At 30.9% G+C, this 20887-nt stretch overlaps 1 protein-coding gene across 3 annotated transcripts; it reads left to right on the forward strand.

Annotated features, from left to right (window-relative positions):
- Nucleotides 1-703: 703 nt before the first annotated feature.
- On the forward strand, nt 704-20269 carry LOC134683698 (uncharacterized). 3 transcript variants are annotated; one of them, XM_063543012.1, is made up of 4 exons: nt 704-748; nt 17523-18178; nt 18571-18744; nt 19357-20269. In XM_063543012.1, exons 2-4 carry the CDS (start codon nt 17539-17541, stop codon nt 20184-20186), a joined length of 1644 nt encoding a protein of 547 aa, XP_063399082.1. In that variant the 5' UTR covers nt 704-748; nt 17523-17538; the 3' UTR covers nt 20187-20269. The 3 variants fall into 3 exon arrangements, with proteins under 3 accessions (XP_063399082.1, XP_063399081.1, XP_063399080.1); XM_063543011.1 differs by lacking the exon at nt 704-748 and adding an exon at nt 5659-5677; XM_063543010.1 differs by lacking the exon at nt 704-748 and adding an exon at nt 7669-7775 and having other exon boundaries at nt 19357-20268.
- The last annotated feature ends 618 nt before the right edge of the window (nt 20270-20887 follow it).

Consider the following 20887-nt stretch of genomic DNA (forward strand, 5'->3'; position numbering starts at 1 on the left):
TCATCATTGTTTTTATTATTATTAGTACTATTATTAGTATTACATTTAATAACATGTAAAAAAAAAATTTACATAAAGAAGCTGTCCGAACTCATAGTGTTTGTGTGGGTCTCTCGAAATTGCAATCTTGATAAGTTCAAACACATAAAACTCAGTGTATCGGTAAGATTTGTGCCAGAAATAATCAGGGTAAGGTCGCTTCATCATAAAACTTATTTTCCTTTCTCTAAAGGTAATATTCGTATAAGAAATCTAGTTTCTACCTTTTTTTTTTATATATAATATTAAGAAAGCAACAACATTAAAACAAAAAACCGATTAGTCGAGCAGTAATTTGGTAATAGATGCTCGATACTACCGATTGATACCTGAGTACTCGAGTACTCGTTAACATACGTAGTGAAAACATACAAAAACCAGTGTATCGGTGAGATTTGTGAAAGCAAAAGGCAGGACAATGTCGTTGACTTCATGCTATTACTTAGTTTTTTCTCTATAGGTTACATTTTGTATTCATAGTCTGATTTCTACCTATGTTATGTAACTATGATGATCAATAGACCGACATATGGGACGTCGTCAATTAAATTATGACTTAATAATATAAGATATGTAACGAGTGAAGAGCATAATGATTGGTTGACAGTTCCTATGACAGAAATACTTTGAAAAAACTTAATATCAATTTAAGATTTTTTGCCTTTTCTCTTTTTGAAATTTAAATTTGAACGAGACATACTTAGATAACGTAAGTTATTATCATTCGTTTGCAGCAATTTTAAATCATAAAGTGCATAGGGCTCTAGTGAAATATAAACCTTATTGATATGTGGAATTCATTTTGCTAATAAGTTATAACGGTTGAGAATGATTCTATCTATGACAAATTCATTTTTGTATTTTTTTTTATCATAATCTCTAGTTCAGTTTTTTTGTATTGTTTTTCCCATTTGATTTTTAAGCTGGTTTTCTTAGTTGTTGATCTTATCCTCTTACTAATGTTTAATTTTCTTTTTTGTTTTATTTTGTATTATTTTGAATTTTCGTTTTTTCGATGGTACAACCGCTAAATATAATTTAATCATTTGTATGGAGACGAAATCATCAAGATGAGACACAACAAGCAATCGTTTCCGAGATATTAAAAGTTGTCTGTACTTTAAGAAGCTATTTTAGATTTTCTAAATATTTCGCACAAAAATATCAAAATAATGCCATCTAGACTAAATATGGTAGGCTCTTGTTTCTAGAATTTGTAGATTAACTTTTTGTTATATTGTTTTATGTCTTTTGTTTGTTTGTTTTTTCATGTATAAAATTGATATTATAAACACTTCATACTACGAATATCACCGCTTCGTTTATGTTTCTTTTTATTTGATATTTTTTTTATCACTTTTGTTTTGCTACGTATAAATACAAATTATAGATTAATGTACAAAAAGATCGTACGAAGTGTTTCGGTTTATGCCTTTAACGTTCATTGACTTAAAAACAAAATGCACACGTTAAATGAACGATCGTCCTTGTTTGTCTCTGAAGCATTCAAATGTGAAAAATTACATATTTGATTTTCGCCTCACTAAATATTTAGTATTTCTTTGCACAACAACAATACTAAAGTATGAATTGAATTATTTCTAAAAATATTTCACTTGGAGGGAACTGTTCCAAAACTGTACATTCCTTTTTATCTCTTTGAAATTTTCAATTATTATCTTGATAGATCTATTCCGAGAAAGAAAAAGTAGTCTGTACTTTAAGAAAATGTAATTATCGTCAAGGAATGTGAAAATATATATGTGGTATAATTGCCAATGAGAAAACTTTCCACTAAAGTTGCAATGAGTAAACGTAAGTAACTACGGGACCCGAACGGTCTTCAACAATGAGAAAAACCTTAAGTCGGCTATGACAGAACATGACATGAATAATATGAAATATTTTAATTGAGAAATTTTAGTGAAATCCGTTTCAAGTAAAGGAGTAGTGACAATAATGCCCTCATTTGGCCCAAATGTTGTAGTAAATTTACAAATTATCATATAGTGAGATAACGTCAATAGTCAATAAAATGTTCATCTTGATTTTTTTTGTTGGTTCTTGGCTGCGCAAAATGTTTCTATAATGAAAATAACGGCGTAAAACAGCCTACATTCTGTAGTTTTCATCATTTTTGTGAAAACGTTACATATCATGACGTCATTGTGACATAATCAGATACAAATGTTTATAATTTTCATTTATATGTCATGACTCTATGTTTTTCTAAACATAGTGTGTCAATTTGAAATACATTGTAGTTGTCGAACAATTTGTTTTATTATTTTTGATTTAAGAATGATAATTCCCGGGTTGCTCTCTTAATAAAAAAAGGTTTGTTTATAAACTTAAGATATCAACATCATTCTAACAGGAAACCGATTAAACGAGCATCCTTTTGGTACTCAGTACTACTTAGCGATACTCGAGTACTCGAGTACTAGTTGACATCCCTAGTTAAATCACATTAAAATCAGTGTATCGGTAGGATTTGAGCAATCAATAAATAGGGTAAGGTCGCTTCATGATATAAATTATTGTCCTTCTCTAAAGGAAACATTTCGTTTTTTGATTCCTGTATCATCCTATGTAAGGTAACTATCGTGATTGACATATGGGAAGTCGTCAACTAAATTATGACTTAATAAAATAACATCTATAAAGAGTGAAGAGCATCATGATTGGTTGACAGTTCCTATGACAGAAATACTTTTGAAAAAGGCAATATAAAGTTTTGAATCTTTTGCCGTTTCTTTACTTTGAAAATTGAATTTGAACGAGAAATACTTAGATAACGTAAGTTGTTATCATTCGTTTAATTTATAGCATTAACAAATCATGAAATTTAGATAGCTCTGATGAAATCTTTAGCTTATTGATATGTTAGATTTGTTTTTTCCAAAAAGGTTATTATGGTTGAGAATGATACTATTAATGGCAAAAGTAATTCCTTTTGTGTTTATTATTATCTCTATTTCAATATTTTTGATGTTTTTCTCCTTCGTTTAATAATTTCGTTTTCTCAGTTATTATATGTATGTACGCCTCCGGGTGCGGAAATTTCTCGCTACATTGAAGACCTGTTAGTGACCTTCGGCTGTTGTTTTTTCATTTGGTCGAGTTGTTGTCAGGGCAGGCTGAATCTGTTCCACATGTGGAACCCGTCGTGTTAGCACAAACACGGTTTTATTGAGTATATCACATTCGGTGGAAAGAGGACGAGATTGTTGTTAATTGAACATATCCGTCATTGTCTGTGAACCAACTCGAAACGGCATTTGTATATTTCTCCGTAAATATTTATACTTTAGCACTAAATCTCCAGGTTCGTTCAACGAAAAAAAAAATTCCTGCATTTGGGTTTTCAAGCTCCCCCTTCCATAATTTGTTCGTCAGAATATATCACATTTAGACAACAAAATCGTAGTTTTTTTCCCCTCAAAGCAAATAGTATTTTGAACCCTCAAAAAATATGTTTTCTTTTTTAAAATGAATGTTCAGTTCAGAATGCTTCAGATAACAGTGCTTGATAAACTAGTGTTTCATTTTTATTTAGTGAGTACGTGATTTTTGAACGTATCCAACATTTAGATAAATTTCGAAGTGTAATTCTACTTTTATAATCTTATTAACGTCGACTTTAAAATAACAGCAAGACACCAGCAATCATTGAAATAAAGGTAGCTGACGTGACACATGCACATTATGCATGCCACGTGTGTGATGAGAGTAATATTATATAATATTAGCTATAAGAAAATTGCAAATGTAATTGTATGCACTTTTAAAGTTTTCGCAGTATAAATATGCATCATATTTATTCGACATGTTGTAAACATAAGGTTGATTTATTATTGTATTATGGGAGAACGGATACAGCGGATTTTAAACAAATGTTAATAAAGTATTCCTTTCCAGGGTAATACATGTAGGGAACAAGTCCTATTTTCAGCTTTGTTTAGCAATCATCCAGATTCAAGTCATGTGTATCCTATTTGTGTTGCTCCACGTATTATAAAGTATACATATGCCCTGGCACTCACACTATATCTTCCTATATCAGTGTCTTTATATGTTCAGTACTGAGTTCAAACCCAGTTATTTTAAAATCGTACATTAAAAGCTTAGTTGTCAAATATTACAATAAAAACCTTTACAATTCATTTTTACAACAAACACTTCTAAGCTTTTCCTTCCAAAGTCAAATTTCTTTCATTTATTTGTTTAAAGTTGATTAAATGTATAAAAGTAATTAAATAACTTTTAATTAGACACAATTAAATTGAAATCACCCATTACAACAAACTTGTCTAGACTCTTGCAGATTAACTGCTTGATATATTTCGTAGACCTCATTTAACTGTTGGAAACCATTCGTTGTGCTCTTGATGTGTTCTTCATAATTGTTTATGTTGTATACGTGCTATCTAATCGACGTATACACAAATCTAATATTTGATATTATCGAGCTGCTTATTTTGGTTAACCTTTTTTTATGTTCTGTCCTATTGATAGTTAACAAACACCCCATCAAGGTATACCTTAATTAAGTTGAATGAAAAATGACCGTATCATTACCGTTATCATGATAGTAAGGACTTTTCACCGTTATCATCAGTATTATTATCAAGCAGCAGCTGCTTCCGCCACAGACGCCGCCACCGCGACTTCATCATCATCATAACTATTATTATAAATATTATTATTATTATCATTATCAGCATCATTAGCATTAAATCGTTTCCATTATCGTCATCATCATCCTTATTATTATCTTTATTATTATTATTATTATTATTATTATTATTATTATTATTATTATTATTATTTTTATTATTATTATTATTATCCTTCTCTAAGGTAACATTTCGTATTAGAATTCTAGTTTCTACCTTTTTTTTTTATAATATTAAGAAAGCAACAACATTAAAACAAAAAACCGATTAGTCGAGCAGTAATTTGGTAATAGATGCTCGATACTACCGATTGATACCTGAGTACTCGAGTACTCGTTGACATCCGTAGTGAAAACACATAAAAATCATTGTATCGGTAAGATTTGTGCCAGCAATAATCAGGGTAAGGTCGCTTCATCATAAAACTTATTATCCTTCTCTAAAGGTAATATTCGTATAAGAAATCTAGTTTCTACCTTTTTTTTTATATAATATTAAAAAGCAACAACATTAAAACAAGAAACCGATTAGTCGAGCATCAATTTGGTAATAGATGCTCGATACTACCGATTGATACCTGAGTACTCGAGTACTCGTTGACATCCGTAGTTAAAACATACAAAAAACAGTGTATAGGTAAGACTTGTGCATTCCATTATCAGGGCAATGTCGTTGACTTCATGCTGTTACTTAGTTTCATTCTCTAAAGGTTACATTTTATATTCATAGTCTGATTTCTACCTATGTTATGTAACTATCATGATCAATAGACCGACATATGGGACGTCGTCAATTAAATTATGACTTAATAACATAAGATATGTAACGAGTGAAGAGCATCATGATTGGTTGACAGTTCCTATGACAGAAATACTTTGAAAACACTTAATATAAATTTTAATTTTTTTGCCGTTTCTCTATTTTGAAATTTAAATTTGATCGAGACATACTTAGATAACGTAAGTTATAATCATTCGTTTACAGCAATTTTAAATCATAAAATGCATAGGGCTCTGGTGAAATATAAAACTTACTGATATGTGGGATTCATTTTTCTTACAAGTTGTAACGATTGAGAATGATTCTATCTATGACAAATTAATTTTTGTATTTTTTTTTATCATAATCTCTAGTTCAGTTTTTTTCATGTTTTTCCCATTTGCTTTTTAAGCTGGTTTTCTAAGTTGTTGATCTTATCCTCTAATTAATGTTAAATTTAGTTTTTTTGTATTATTTTGTATTATTTTGAATTCTCGTTTTTTCGATGGTAGAACCGCTAAATAGAATTTAATCATTTGTATGGAGACGAAATCATCAAGATGAGACACAACAAGCAATCGTTTCCGAGATATTAAAAGTTGTCTGTACTTTAAGAAGCTATTTAGATTTTCTAAATATTTCGCATAAAAATATTAAAATAATGCCATCTAGACTATCTAAATATGGTAGACTCCTGTTTCTAGAATTTGTAGATTAACTTTTTGTTATTTTGTTTTATGTCTTTTGTTTGTTTGTTTTTTCATGTATAAAATTGATAGTATAAACACTTCATCCTACAAATATCACCGCTGCGTTTATGTTTCTTTTTATTTTGTATTTTTTTTATTTTTGTTTTGCTACGTATAAATACAAATTATAGATTAATGTACAAAAAGATCGTAGGAAGTGTTTCGGTTTATGCCTTTAACGTTCATTGACTTAAAAACAAAATGCACACGTTAAATGAACGATCGTCCTTGTTTGTCTCTGAAGCATTCAAATGTGAAAAATTACATATTTGATTTTCGCCTCACTAAATATTTAGTATTTCTTTGCACAACAACAATATTAAAGTATGAATTGAATTATTTCTGAAATTACTTTCACTTGGAGGGAACTGTTCCAAAATGTACATTCCTTTTTATCTCTTTGAAATTTGCAAATATTATCTTGATAGATCTATTCCGAGAAAGAAAAAGTAGTCTGTACTTTAAGAAAATGTAATTATCGTCAAGGTATGTGAAAATATTATATGTGGTATGATTGTCAATGAGAAAACTTTCCACTTAAATTGCAATGAGTGAACGTAAGTAACTATGGGATCCGAACGGTCTTCAACAATGAGAAAAACCTTAAGTCGGCTATGACAGAACATGACATGAATAATATGAAATATTTTAATTGAGAAATTCTAGTGAAATCCGTTTAAAATAAAGGATAAGGGACAATAATGCCCTCATTTGGCCCAAATGTTGTAGTAAATTCAAACATTATCATCTAGTGAGATAACGTCAATAGTTAATGAAATGTTCATCTTGATTTTTTTTGTTGTTTCTTGGCTGCGCAAAATGTTTCTATAATGAAAATAACGGCGTAAAAACAGCCTACTTTCTGTAGTTTTCATCATTTTTGTGAAAACGTTACATATCATGACGTCATTGTGACATAATCAGATACAAATGTTTATAATTTTCATTTATATGTCATGACTCTATGTTTTTCTAAACATAATGTGTCAATTTGAAAAACATTGTAGTTAGCGAACAATTTTTTTTATTAATTTTGATTTAAGAATGATTATTCCCGGTTGGCTCTCTTAATAAAAAAAGGTTTGTTTATAAGCTTAAAAAATCAACATGATTCTAACAGGAAACCGATTAAACGAGCATCCTTATTGTAATCGATACTCAGTACTACTTAGCGATACTCGAGTACTCGAGTACTAGTTGACATCCCTAGTTAAATCACATTAAAATCAGTGTATCGGTAAGATTTGTGCAATCAATAAATAGGGTAAGGTCGCTTCATGATATAACTTATTGTCCTTCTCTAAAGGTAACATTTCGTTTTTTGATTCCTGTATCATCCTATGTAAGGTAACTATCGTGATTGACATATGGGAAGTCGTCAACTAAATTATGACTTAATAAAATAACATCTATAAAGAGTGAAGAGCATCATGATTGGTTGACAGTTCCTATGACAGAAATACTTTTGAAAAAGGCAATATAAAGTTTTGAATCTTTTGCCGTTTCTTTACTTTGAAAATTGAATTTGAACGAGAAATACTTAGATAACGTAAGTTGTTATCATTCGTTTAATTTATAGCATTAACAAATCATGAAATTTAGATAGCTCTGATGAAATCTTTAGCTTATTGATATGTTAGATTTGTTTTTTCCAAAAAGGTTATTATGGTTGAGAATGATACTATTAATGGCAAAAGTAATTCCTTTTGTGTTTATTATTATCTCTATTTCAGTATTTTTGATGTTTTTCTCCTTCGTTTAATAATTTCGTTTTCTCAGATATTCTATGTATGTACGCCTCCGGGTGCGGGAATTTCTCGCTACATTGAAGACCTGTTAGTGACCTTCGGCTGTTGTTTTTTCATTTGGTCGAGTTGTTGTCTCTTGGACACATTCCCCATTTCCATTCTCAATTTTATATACTCATACCTTACTTGAACTGCTGTCTAATTTTGTTTTTGTTTTATTTTGAATTGTCGATCGAACATGTAGAACCGCTCGATATAATTTAATAATGTGTATGAAGACTAAATCATCAAAATGAATTACAACGAGTAATCGTAATTTAAATAGTGCCTTGCTATTTGTTTTAACTTAAGTTTATAAACGTGATAGCGAATAGTTACAAACACTGATACATTCGTATTAATTATCTGGGTTAATTTAAACAAATGCAGATTCAGATACAAGTCGAAATATCTAAAAGCAAATATAAAGATTATTTGTGCGTCCGAAATTGTTTTTTTTTAATTTACCTTGATCAGAAAAACCCAAGGAACAAAAACGTGAAAGCCAAGTATTTCAAATACTCTGACACTCGAAAACCAAACACTCTTTTTCATTTATTTTTTTTAAACAATGGAAAACATAATTTACTTTTTTAATTCAGCTTCTCTCGTCGTACCAGACTGTATTTCCTCATTTTTACGAAGGAACTCAAATCATCAAAGCTGTTTGTTCACCTTTTAAATTTTTCTCTCATATAGACAGATAACAAAAACATATAAAGTTAAAAACTTAAACACATTTAACGTTTATTCGAAATATTATAAATGATTGTTTTGATAAACAAGTTCTAACTTTGAAAAACACATCCAACACCTTCAGATGGTAGATATTTTTTAAATAAAAATAACTCTCATTTCTTTTTTGTTATATATAATTCATTTACATCTGACAATTCTGAAATTGACAACACTTACTTGTTTTATGCTTTTTGATCATGTTTCGTTGACACATTTCCATATTCCATTCTCTATTCTACTTTGACCAAAGTCAAATTTCTTCAAATCTGTTATAAATTGGAGTAAAGACATCAGCATTACCCTTCTTCTAACTTTCATTGCATATATCTTTTAAATCTAATATAATCTGCTTATTGTCGAAAGGTATTAGTTTTTATAGAAAATCGTTGTACTTCAACGATATATTGAACAAATTAAATGCTCGTTGGAAGCTGTTTTTGTTGTTGTTGTTGCAAGATCTTCCGAAACTAGAGCTGAAATATAGTATTCAACTACTTCCATTCCTTCTACTTGAATTGAAAAATGATGATATATGTAGATGAACATTACGTTATAAATTGCATCATCGCTTTTCTAGATTTACATTTAGCAGGTTGGCTCAAAACTGACTATGTGATGGCCAAGAATACAAGTGAATCGAAACAGTTACAGGGCTTACTTACCAAAAAAATGCACTTTACTAATGGTCAAATTCATCAAGGTAAATTTTGCCTAAGGACGATTTCACACCAATCAAACTATGTGTGGTTACAAGAAACTTTTCTTAAATCGTAAAGTAAGGCATTATAAATTTACAACCCGGTATTTAGTGGTGGACTTAACTATGACATCTTTTATCTGTTTTCAGTGCTTGCAAACATGGCCTTAGTCCTGACAAAATTTCCACCCAAATATGGCTTACCTGAATAACAATATATATCTAAAATGAAATATCAATTTAGATATTTTAAATATTTTACATCAACAATGGTTAAAATAATGCCTCTTAACTATCTGAAAATTGTAAACTTTTGTTTCTATATTGTGTAAATTAACTGGGTTTTTTTGTATTTTTTTTAGTGTATAAAAATTAATATCATAAACACTGCATATTACAAATATCCCTCGCTGCCTTTATGTGCTATTTTATTTTATATTTTCATCACTTCTGGTTTGTTGCGTATAAATACAAACTTATAGATTAACGTACAAAAAGATCCCATGAAGTATTTCGGTTTAAGCCTTATGGTTCATTGACATTAGTACAAAATGCACATGTTAAATGCATGATCGTCCTTATTTGGCGCTCAACCATTCAAATGTGAAAAATTACATATATTTTATTTTCGTCTCACTAAATATTTATTATTCATTTGCACAACAACAACAAAACTAAAGTTTGTATGAAATAATTATTGACAGAGCTTTTACTTGGAGGAGACTGTTCCAAAAATGTACATTCTTGTTTCTCTTTTCGAAATTGAAGAATATTCTCTTTAAAAAATCTTTTCCGAGTAATAAACAATAGGCTTTACTTTAAGAAAATGGATTTATCATCAAGGAATATGAAAATGAGGAAATGTGGTATGATTGCCATTGAAACAATTATCCACCAAAGTACAAGTGAAGTGAATGTAAGCAATTATTGACTTCAACTATTAAAAAACAAACCAATATCTATAGTCGGCTATGACAGGACACGACATGAAAAATACGAAACATATCAATTGAGAAATTCTTATGGAATCTGTTTAAAATACAGGAGTAGGAACGATAATGCCCTTATTTAGCACAAATATTATAACAGCAAATTTAAAAGAAGTATCTTTTCGTGAGATAACGTCAAAAGGTTATCTAAAAATGTTATGTTGTTTCTTTCCTGTACACAAAGTTATATAATGAAAGTAACGGCGGAAACTGCATGCATTCTATAGTTTTCATCATTTCTGTGAAAAACTATGCATATCATGACGTCATGGTAACGACATCAGATTCAAATCTCTATGTTTTTCATTTTATATTTCATCATATTTATATTTGTTATTCTCATAGGATTTTGTCTAATGCTTAGTCCGTTTCTGTGTGTGTTACATTTTAATGTTGTGTCGTTGTTCTCCTCTTATATTTAATGCGTTTCCCTCAGTTTTAGTTTGTAACCCCGATTTGGTTTTATTGTCCATGGATTTATGAGTTTTGAACAGCAGTATACTACTGATGCCTTTATTTCTATGCATTTCGAAACATTATGTATAAAATTGAGAAAGGAAATGGTGAATATGTCAAAGCGACAACCATCCGACCATAGAGCAATTTGAAATAACTTTTACATAAATCTGTACGACCTCGAAGTGTTTTAGTAAGTTTTTCAACCTAATTTTAATCTTGATAAGTTAAAACACATAAAAACCAGTGTATCGGTTAGATTTGTGCAAGCAATAATCAGGGCAATGTCGTTGAGTTCATGCTATCATATAGTTTCAGTCTCTTTAGGTTACATTTTGTATTCATAGTCTTCTACCTATGTTAGGTAACTATCATGCTCCATTGATCGACATATGGGACGTCGTCAATTCAATTATGACTTAATAAAATAAGATATGTAACGAGTGAAGAGCGTAATGATTGGTTGACAGTTCCTATGACAAAAATACTTTGGAAAAAAAGACTTAATATAAATTTAGAATCTTCTCTTTTCTTTATTTTGAAAGTTAAATTTGAACGAGAAATACTTTGATAACGTTAGTAATTGTCATTCGCTTATAGCAATTATAAATCATGAAATTCAGAAAGCTCTAATGAAATGTTAACCTTATTCATATGTTGCATTCATTTTTATATTAAATTTTTTATTGCGGTTCAGAATGATTCTATTCATGGAAAATGAAATTTATTTTAGTTTTTCTTTTGTTTAACTCTTATCTCTATTTCAGTTTTTTTTTGTTTTCACTTTTGCTTGTTGAGATAGTGTTCCTAGGCTTTGTTGTATATATATTTAGCATACCCTTTAACTGCTATAAGTTTATGTTTCTGTTTTATTTTGACTTCTCGGTTTTTCTTTCGTAGAACCGCTAAATATTATCTAACAATTTGTATGGAGACTAAATCATCAAGTTGAGACACAACAAACAATCGTTCGCAAAACGGTGCCTTGTTACAGCTTTTTTTTTATATATACAAATGGAAAAAAGTATTGCAACACCTTGATTTTTTAAAACTTAAAAAATCAGCCTCTTTTTTAGGATGAAATATAATAAAATATTTGTATAATATTATCGGATGGAACATATTTGTGATAACATTGGCATTTAAACGAACAAAAAATGTTTGAAAAAAAAATGATTTATAGAACCACAATTTTAATAACAAAATGAAGTGTTTTTTGTACAAAAAAATGCATTTCACAACTTTTACTGTAGTCGAACTTTACAGTGTCAGATTTTTCAAAAATAAATCTTCAGATGACTGTTCACATCATGGGTGATCGTTATACGCCAAAGGATTAGTACTTTGTGCGCAGCCTCAAACGGATAACCGCATCTTAACGTCTTCTGATTCCTGCCATAAATCGACAAATTTTGTTGCTAATTTCCTTCGTTTAGATATTTGGAAAGCAATTGAAGTTTAATTCAGTTTTTTAGTTCAGCTCCTCGTCTCTCGTCGCATATCCCTGCATATAATTTCTAATAGTAATAATATTGCTTATTATCGAAAGCTTAGTAGTTTTATAAAAAAAATAGTTTTACTAAAACTATATATTAAACAAAGTAAATGTTGATGGGAAGTTGTTTTTGTTGATTTTTCAAGTTCTTCAGATACTCGAAGTTGAAATTAAGTATTCAAGTACTTCCATTCATACTTCTTGAATTAATAAGTGGTGATACATGTAGATGAAGATTTCGCCAAAAAAGAAACAAAATGCACATGTTAAATGAATGATCATCCTTGTTTGTCGCTGACGCATTCAAATGTGAAAAAAGACATATATTTATGTTCACCTCACTAAATATTCATTATGTATTTGCACAACCAAAAAGAGAACACTAAGGTGTAAAATAAATAATTTCTGAAATAACTTTTACCTGGAGAAAATGTTCATAAACTGTACATTCTTGTTTCCTCTTCGAAATCGGAAAATATTCTCTACATCATCTTTTCCAAGGAAATAAAATGTAGATTGGACTTTCAGAAATGGAAAAAGAAAAATAAGCAAAACCGAGGAAAAGTGTCGAATAAAAGCAAAATTATCTGACTGAAAGACAAAAAGCAAAAAGGACAGAAAGCAATGGACAAAAATCAATAAAGTATATCGTTGTTCGAATAAATCGTTTGAGAAAAAAAAAATCCGAGCTACACACTTAAAATGAGGGAAACTTGGGAAAATGGTGGGTTGAACCTGGTTTTGTGTCTAGCCAAACCTCTCGCTTTTATGCCATTGTTAAATATGACATTCAAATGACAACATTCCATGATAGGACTACAATACAAATAAATAATTCAGTGAAGCTCGGATAAAACAAAAATGGAACGAAAGCAACAAACATACAGCAAAACTGTCATAAGAAACGCAAAATTATCTGATTAAAAGCAAAAGCGACCAAAACCCAAATTCCTGACCAAAAGCACGGTTCATTTTTTCGCCTCACTAAATATTTATTATTCATTTGCACCCAATGATGAATAGATGAATTTAACCATTCTTTTAGTGCATTTTTGGTCATGTACAATGTAGTTCATAGCTGTTTCGGTTCTTATACATCCTTGACTTTCAACCCAATACAGAATGGCGTTTATGCAATTTATAGCGTATTGTTTTCCGTATTTTCCAACAGCTTTGAGCTACATGACCAAAAATGCACTAAAAGAATTGTTAAATTCATCTACCGTAAACTTTGTCTAAGGGTTATTCCACAACATCCAAACTATATTATACTACAGAAAACTTGACCAAATAGCGTAAGATAAAGCAAGCTAAATTTACAACCCGGTATTGTTTGGTGGACTAACTTTTTAATTCATAAAAAAATGATATTATAAACCGTTCAATTACAAATATCACTCACTGCCTCTATGTTCTCTTTTTATTTAGTATTTTTATCGTCTTTTGTTCCGTCGGATGATACAAAATTATAGATTTATTTACTTTAACGTTCATTGACTGTAAAACAAAATGCACAATTTTAATGAACGATCGTCCTTGTATGTCGCTCAATCATTTAAATCTGAAATATAACACACATATTTGTTTTTGCCACCCTAAGAATGTACTGATCATTTGCACAACAACAAACAAATTTAAATTATTTCTGAAATAACTTTTACTTGGAAGAGATTGTTCTAAAACTGTCCATTCTTTTTTTTCGAAATTGAAGAATATTCTCTGAATACATCGATTCCGAGAAGAAAGAAAGTAGTTTGTACTGTACTGTAGGACGGTGCCAAAGAAGTATCACCGTAAAAAAATAAAAGGAAAAGAAAATTAATCACTGTTGTCGAAAAACTGAAATATGTTAATCTAGGAGAGGACATATAATGCTATTAAATTTTAATATATTTAAAGTATGTTCCTTTGGATAAGTTTCGGCAGTATATTTAAAGAATCCTAGATTATTATTCGAAAAACATGTTGAAGTTAACGGTAGGTGTTATGAAATGAAATTTATGTAATGAAAAATGATACATAAAACATAACATGCAAATACTTGGGAAAATGTAATTTACAAATTTGCATCACCCCATACCTGGTCCCCAAAAATACCTACAACCTGCCTTTAAACTTAATTGTCGGAAGTACACAAATGTTGTCAAGGCGAAATTTAAAGTTTTAATCATCTCATCACACACCCAGTCGGTATATCTAGCATCTTTATCATGCGCTGATTGACCATTATGAAAAAAGAGTGTCGGAAATCATATCTGAAATTCTTCCTCAGTCATTATGATCTTCCATCATTACCGAACTGATAAAAAAAATATCACGACGGGTGCCGTATACGGTGCAGGAAATGCCCACTCTTCCGGAGCACCTGATTTCACTCTCGGGTTTTAGTGGAGTTGGTGTTGTTTCTTAATTATTATTTATAACTGTTGATGGAAATGTTCTTTGGTTTTGTGAGTCTTTGTTTACTCCTTGGTTTTGATTGTTATTATTTTTACCTTATCATAACAGACAAATGCTTGATAATAGTTATCAAAGGTACCGGGATTATAATTGTATACGCCAGACGCGCGTTTCGTCTACAAAAGACTCATCAGGGACTCTCAGTCCAAAATAGTTATATAGCCAAACAAGTAAAAAGTTGAAGAGCATTGAGAGCCGTGGTGTGGTGGTTAGTGCATCGGACTACTAACACAAAGGTTCCTGGTTCGATTACCGTTTGGGATGAAATTTCAGGAACTCAATTTTCGGCTCTCCCTTGACACCATTTGCGAGTATGGTCTTGAGGAAACGATGATAGTCCGTCGGACGGGGAAGATAAATGGCTGACCCGTGTTAAGAGAGAGCCATATCTCTTGCACGTTAAAGACACCCTTGTAGATTTCGAAAAGGAGTAAGCTAATGCCGCTACAAGGCAGCACTCGCACCCGCAAAGTGGAAAGGGATTAATATGAGTTGCAAAACTTGTTTCCCAATCCACTATAAATAGACATGTTTAAACTAAGAGCATTTAGGACCAAAAATTCCTAAATTATAAGCAAATAAATTTGAAAGGAGGTCTTTCACTGACATTATAAGCAATTCTTATAATTTGAGAAATTCCAGCAAGCTTACTTTTATTTTTTTTAAATATAAAGGATACTAAGGGCAACGACAAAAACAGAAAACTGAATGACACTACCATAAATAAATTAAAAAGATGATGAAAAAGCAAGTTGACAGATAAGAAACAAGAATCCTGTCTACACAGTGCGTGTATTTTTTGTTTGAGAAAGGTAAACAGTCGTGCTTCCTTTGGGTAATCTGTAGTGTTGTTTATACAATGTATAACAGGTTAAAACGTATTGATAAATAGAAATCCGATTATTAACTGTAGGCGATGATAAGCATCTATAATTAAGAGATATCAATGATCAAGGGAAATTTTCAAAGAGTGTAATTCAATATCAGTGAATATTATTTTGTCTGTTCTGCTGAAAGACTCAACGTAAAAATATTCCAGTCAGTCCCTATCATCTTCATGTCTCAAAGACCTATAGTAAACGTCACATCTATATTTGTAAAATGTATTAGTCAAATTACGATATAATTTCAAAACTGGGCCTCAGACTTAAAAAGTAATATAAGAAGGCCTTTGAGAAATAGTTCTAGCGCCGAATGACGCGGAAAAGACGGTTTTTTTCACATTGCTTTCAAAAGTATGCCCTTAAGCACTAGTTATTTAGAAATTCGTAAAGTAAGTGATCCCACACAGTGAGCAATCAAATTAGATTAATAAATAAGTCAAGTGTCAGATTAATGCACTCATATAAAAGAAAAATGCATGTGAAGCAAGTCATTAAATTAATAGCTTTACGGTATAACTTTACCCTTTCTTTAAGGTTGCGAGTTTTATATGTAAATATTAAAGTATGGATGTTCTGCATACAAAGTTGCACAATAGATAATTGAAGTTCGTTTAATGTAGCACATCCCTTATCTTGCAAATTAGGTGCACCCGTGTTAATTCTATAATACAATTCCGATGCATGGACTTATGTCATAATGTCATCAGTTCTATTCAATTCAACAGTTATGTAAACTACAGTATTTTTAGATTTTTTATTAAAAAGTTATATTCAGATTGACGTAAAAATAAAATCAATTGATTTGTCAAAAATTACCATATGACATTTAAATCAGCGTATATTTAGTAAAAATAGGGGTGGACTTAATTTGAGTATATTTACCCATGCAATATTAAGTATTGGTCTGCATACAGTTGTAAAATAATGTATACATTGCCAAAAAAAAATTAAGAAGTCCTATACATTTTCGCTTTAAATTTTTTTTTTTTTAATTTTTATAACTTGTGAATCATTCTGTAAAATTATGATCGTAATCTTTAATCTTTTGAACACTGCGCAATAAAGTGTTTCGGAAAGAAATTATTTAATAAAAGTGCATTTAAAGTTAGGTGTAATAAAGAGGTAAACGAAATCTAAGGGACATTTAAACTCATAAGTCGAAAATAAACTGAAAATGCATCTAATCATCGCTTTTGTATTTGTTTGAATTTTTCTATATAACATTGAAAAAAGCACCTACCTAATTAGATTTTGTTAGGAGGAGTGATAAAATATATACAAATTAGTGTTATTGGGGCAATATATATTTGGTTAAATATTTATAATTGGTCCTAATGTAGTCAGAAACCCAAATGTACACACATGAAGATATGAAAATGCAAATAACAAAATGGTCCTAATTGGCAGTTAATTCAGATGAAATTGGCCTAACATCAAATTTAAACATATTTCTTTTTGTTTCTTAGTTTTTCACTTGAAAAGGATTTTCTGCAATAAGAACAAAAAAGAGCAAAAACATGTTGGTCTAGATTCATGAATACGGAATGTCAGTTTTTGTCAATAGGAACCACCCTTGTCAAATGAGGAATATCTTAAAATAAAACAACACTTTATTGCAACACTAAAACATTACTATTGCCTTTATTCGCCGAAATGAAACATTATACGTCGAATGTGATATTATATGTTTGTAATTAATATGTTGATGATTGAATGAATTTATGATAGTAAACCCGAATAGTAGTATAATACATGACGTTTATAATTCAAGAAGTATACATTTTTTTCAGGTTGTCAAGTTATAAAATGTCGCAATGTATCAAAATCCTGAAAAAGATCCACTCCAAAGAAATACATGTAGATGAATTTGGAAAAGCGAAGCAGTTTGCATTATTTAGCATTGCTCGGCCGCACATGAGGAGTTTCCATTCATCATGGTTTTGTTTCTTTATGGCTTTTACATCATGGTTTGGTATCCAGCCTTTGCTACCCACAATCAGAAAAGAGCTTCATTTATCTAAATTGGACTTGGCTAACTCCGGTATAGCAAGCGTAGCTGCCACTATAGCTGTACGTGTTATAATCGGACCTCTTTGTGACAGATTTGGTCCAAGAAGAACTATGGCAGGTTTACTTATGACTGGGGCTGTTCCTATGGCACTGTCGGGGTTGATCAAAGATGGAACAGATCTTATCGTCCTGCGACTTTTTGTCGGCGTTCTCGGAGGAACATTTGTACCTTGTCAGTTTTGGACGAGCGCCATGTTCAGTCCTAAGATTGTTGGTACTGCAAATGCTATGGTTGGTGGATGGGGTAACCTAGGTGGTGGTTTCACATTCTTACTTATGCCCGGATTGTTTCAGTTAATGAAAGCTTTAGGAACAGATGCATTTCTTGCATGGAAACTGGCAGTGGTGGTTCCTGCTGTTATCTGTGTAATTTTAGGTAGACATACACTTATATAGATGACTTATGTTTGAGTTAGAGAAGATGGGTTGTTGTTGGATTGCTTATACATTATTACGTATTCCCTATGCATTTTTTTTTATATTAATACCCCAGAAAAAGGTGCAGAATAACATGCAATCATTCATGATATTAGATATATTTCACGACCAGGTCGAAATTCATATTGAAATGATATAGTTGACGATTAACTGTCCATATAAAAAAACACAATATATATTCTACTGCATCCATGTATCTATACCACAGTCAGTTGAATGTACTGGATTTTTAATTTACAAAATTGAGTATTATTCAACGTGGAAAAACAATTTAGATCTATATATGTATGTTTGTGTGTTTATATTTGACTTTTTCTATTTTTCTTACAGGGTTTTCAATTATATTCACAACAGACGATTGCCCACAAGGTCACTGGTCGAATAGAAAACTACCAGAAATTACAATAAATATCAGTAAAGATGAAATTGTTCAAAACGAAAAAGGCGTCCCAAATTTAGGATTCCAACCCGACTTACCATACAACGAAGAAAAACAGAACGAAGGTATATTGTAGTTGGTCATAACAAAATATGTTATAATATAAATAGACTACCAGATATCTTTCCTTGTCTTATATATATGTAACTTTCATTTTTTTCTTGGGGAAATGTCTGTACCAAGTTAAGAATATGATTGCAGTTTTCTGTTTATTCCGTTGGTTGATATAATTTAAATTAAATTTGATATTGTCATGTTGATTCTTTTTAATTCCTCTTTTTGAATGTAGCTTGGAGTTTTGTATTAAAAATTTGTGCAGTACAGATTTTTGCATTTTTCATAGATTTGTTCAAAAAGAAGGAGAACATATTCAGGGAGGAATACAAATTTCTTTAGTGGGATAATAATGGACAACACAGTACGATGGACAAAGCGAAAAACGAAAAACGAAGAAAAAGACAAACAAAAAATCCAGAGACACTTAACAGAAAACTAAAGATTTAGTAAGACGAACCCTAACAAAAATCTGGAATGCTCCGAGATGGAAAGCAGTTTAAAGTCCAATAGTGGCACCAATCGAGTTATTCATAACAAAAACAAAATCGGCGAATTACATCAAAACTATATGTAAAAGACATTTATACAAATAAGAAGTATTTACATATTATTTTTTTCAGCTATACAAGAAACAAAAGTTGAAGTTACGAAAACAAAAGACCTTTCGGAAAAGAAAGCAGAAGACTCCGAACAGAAGGGCTTGAAATGTACATCCGATGGATGCTGTACAGTTGTAACGGTAGTTATTCTTTTTATGCAGTATGGGATGTGCTTTGGAGTAGAGATTGCCGTAAACACAGTCATGAATCTATATCTATTATATCGATTTAAAAAAGCCGATTGTGAGCAAGGTAATATCCCATTTTCTAACTCTTCAAACATGACAACTACAATGCATTTGGTGCCAGAAGAAAATGACAACGAATGTAGTATTTTGAACCAAGACACAGCAAGTTTAATTGCATCTTTGTTTGGGCTGATGAATCTTTTTGCAAGAGCGCTTGGTGGAGTGTATTCAGACGTTTTGAGAAAACATTTAAGTCTAGCAGGTCGTCTTATTGCCCATTTTACATGTTTAATTTGTGAGGGCATCATGCTCATCGTATTTAGCCAGATAGACAGTGTTCCCTCTGCCATTGGTGTAATGGTTCTGTTCAGTACCTGCGTACAGATGACAGAAGGGACTACATTTGCGATTGTCCCGTATGTTTCAACAAAGCGAATCGGTATAGTGGCTGGATTAGTCGGTGCGGGTGGAAATGCTGGCGCCCTGATTTGGAATACAATATGGCGGCAATATGTTGAAACCGATCCGAGTGGATGGTTTTGGCTCTTAGGAATCATCGTGTTATGTGGCAGCACTTTGACATTTTTCATACAAATATCAGGCGAAAGCATATGGCATGCGTGTCTACGTTGTAAATCAAACAAAGACAAGTATGAAATGTAAAAATACCTCATTTACAAACTAGTACATGATATTGTTATTTTTACTTCATCTCAGTTATATCGTTATTGTTTGTAGTATCTACATTATACATCTATGTATTAACATGAAGATTATAATATTAGTTTTGTTTAATAAATTAGAATGTTAATAATGTTTTCATCTTTGTGTAAATAGTAGACTTCCCTAACGTTTGATCATACGTTTATCTTTAAAAGTGTGTCGTTCTCATAAATCGTCGTTATCTGATGTAGATAGTACAACCATTAAATAAAGGCAACAGTAGTATACCGTGCAATTATTCGTTAACCATACTCTATGGATGTTGAACTATTATCACAACTCCTCTTTGTGCCCTTGGTGACACATTATTCTAAACATATGTTACAATACTTTACTCAATGCAAAAATCATTTGCTTTCTTATTGGCTGTCTGAATATCTAGACATCCATAGCCGTTATTAATCTACTTTGCGATACGTAAAAAGTTATTCAAAAATAGTCACATGAGGAATTTATATATCCCCACTATATATGAGTTTTATCTAACTGAACATTCAGTAATATCATACATGCATATAAGAACGAATTAACCGATTGTCTAAAAAAAAACATGTGGCTTAAACGTACGTAGATACAACTTAGATTGCAAAGATTGTTCTCGCATTTGGTTGATTGTGTGCTTAAAGCCAGTTAGAAATATT

The sequence above is a fragment of the Mytilus trossulus genome, chromosome 9 (genome assembly GCF_036588685.1).
Source record: "Mytilus trossulus isolate FHL-02 chromosome 9, PNRI_Mtr1.1.1.hap1, whole genome shotgun sequence".
NCBI lineage: Eukaryota > Metazoa > Mollusca > Bivalvia > Mytilida > Mytilidae > Mytilus > Mytilus trossulus.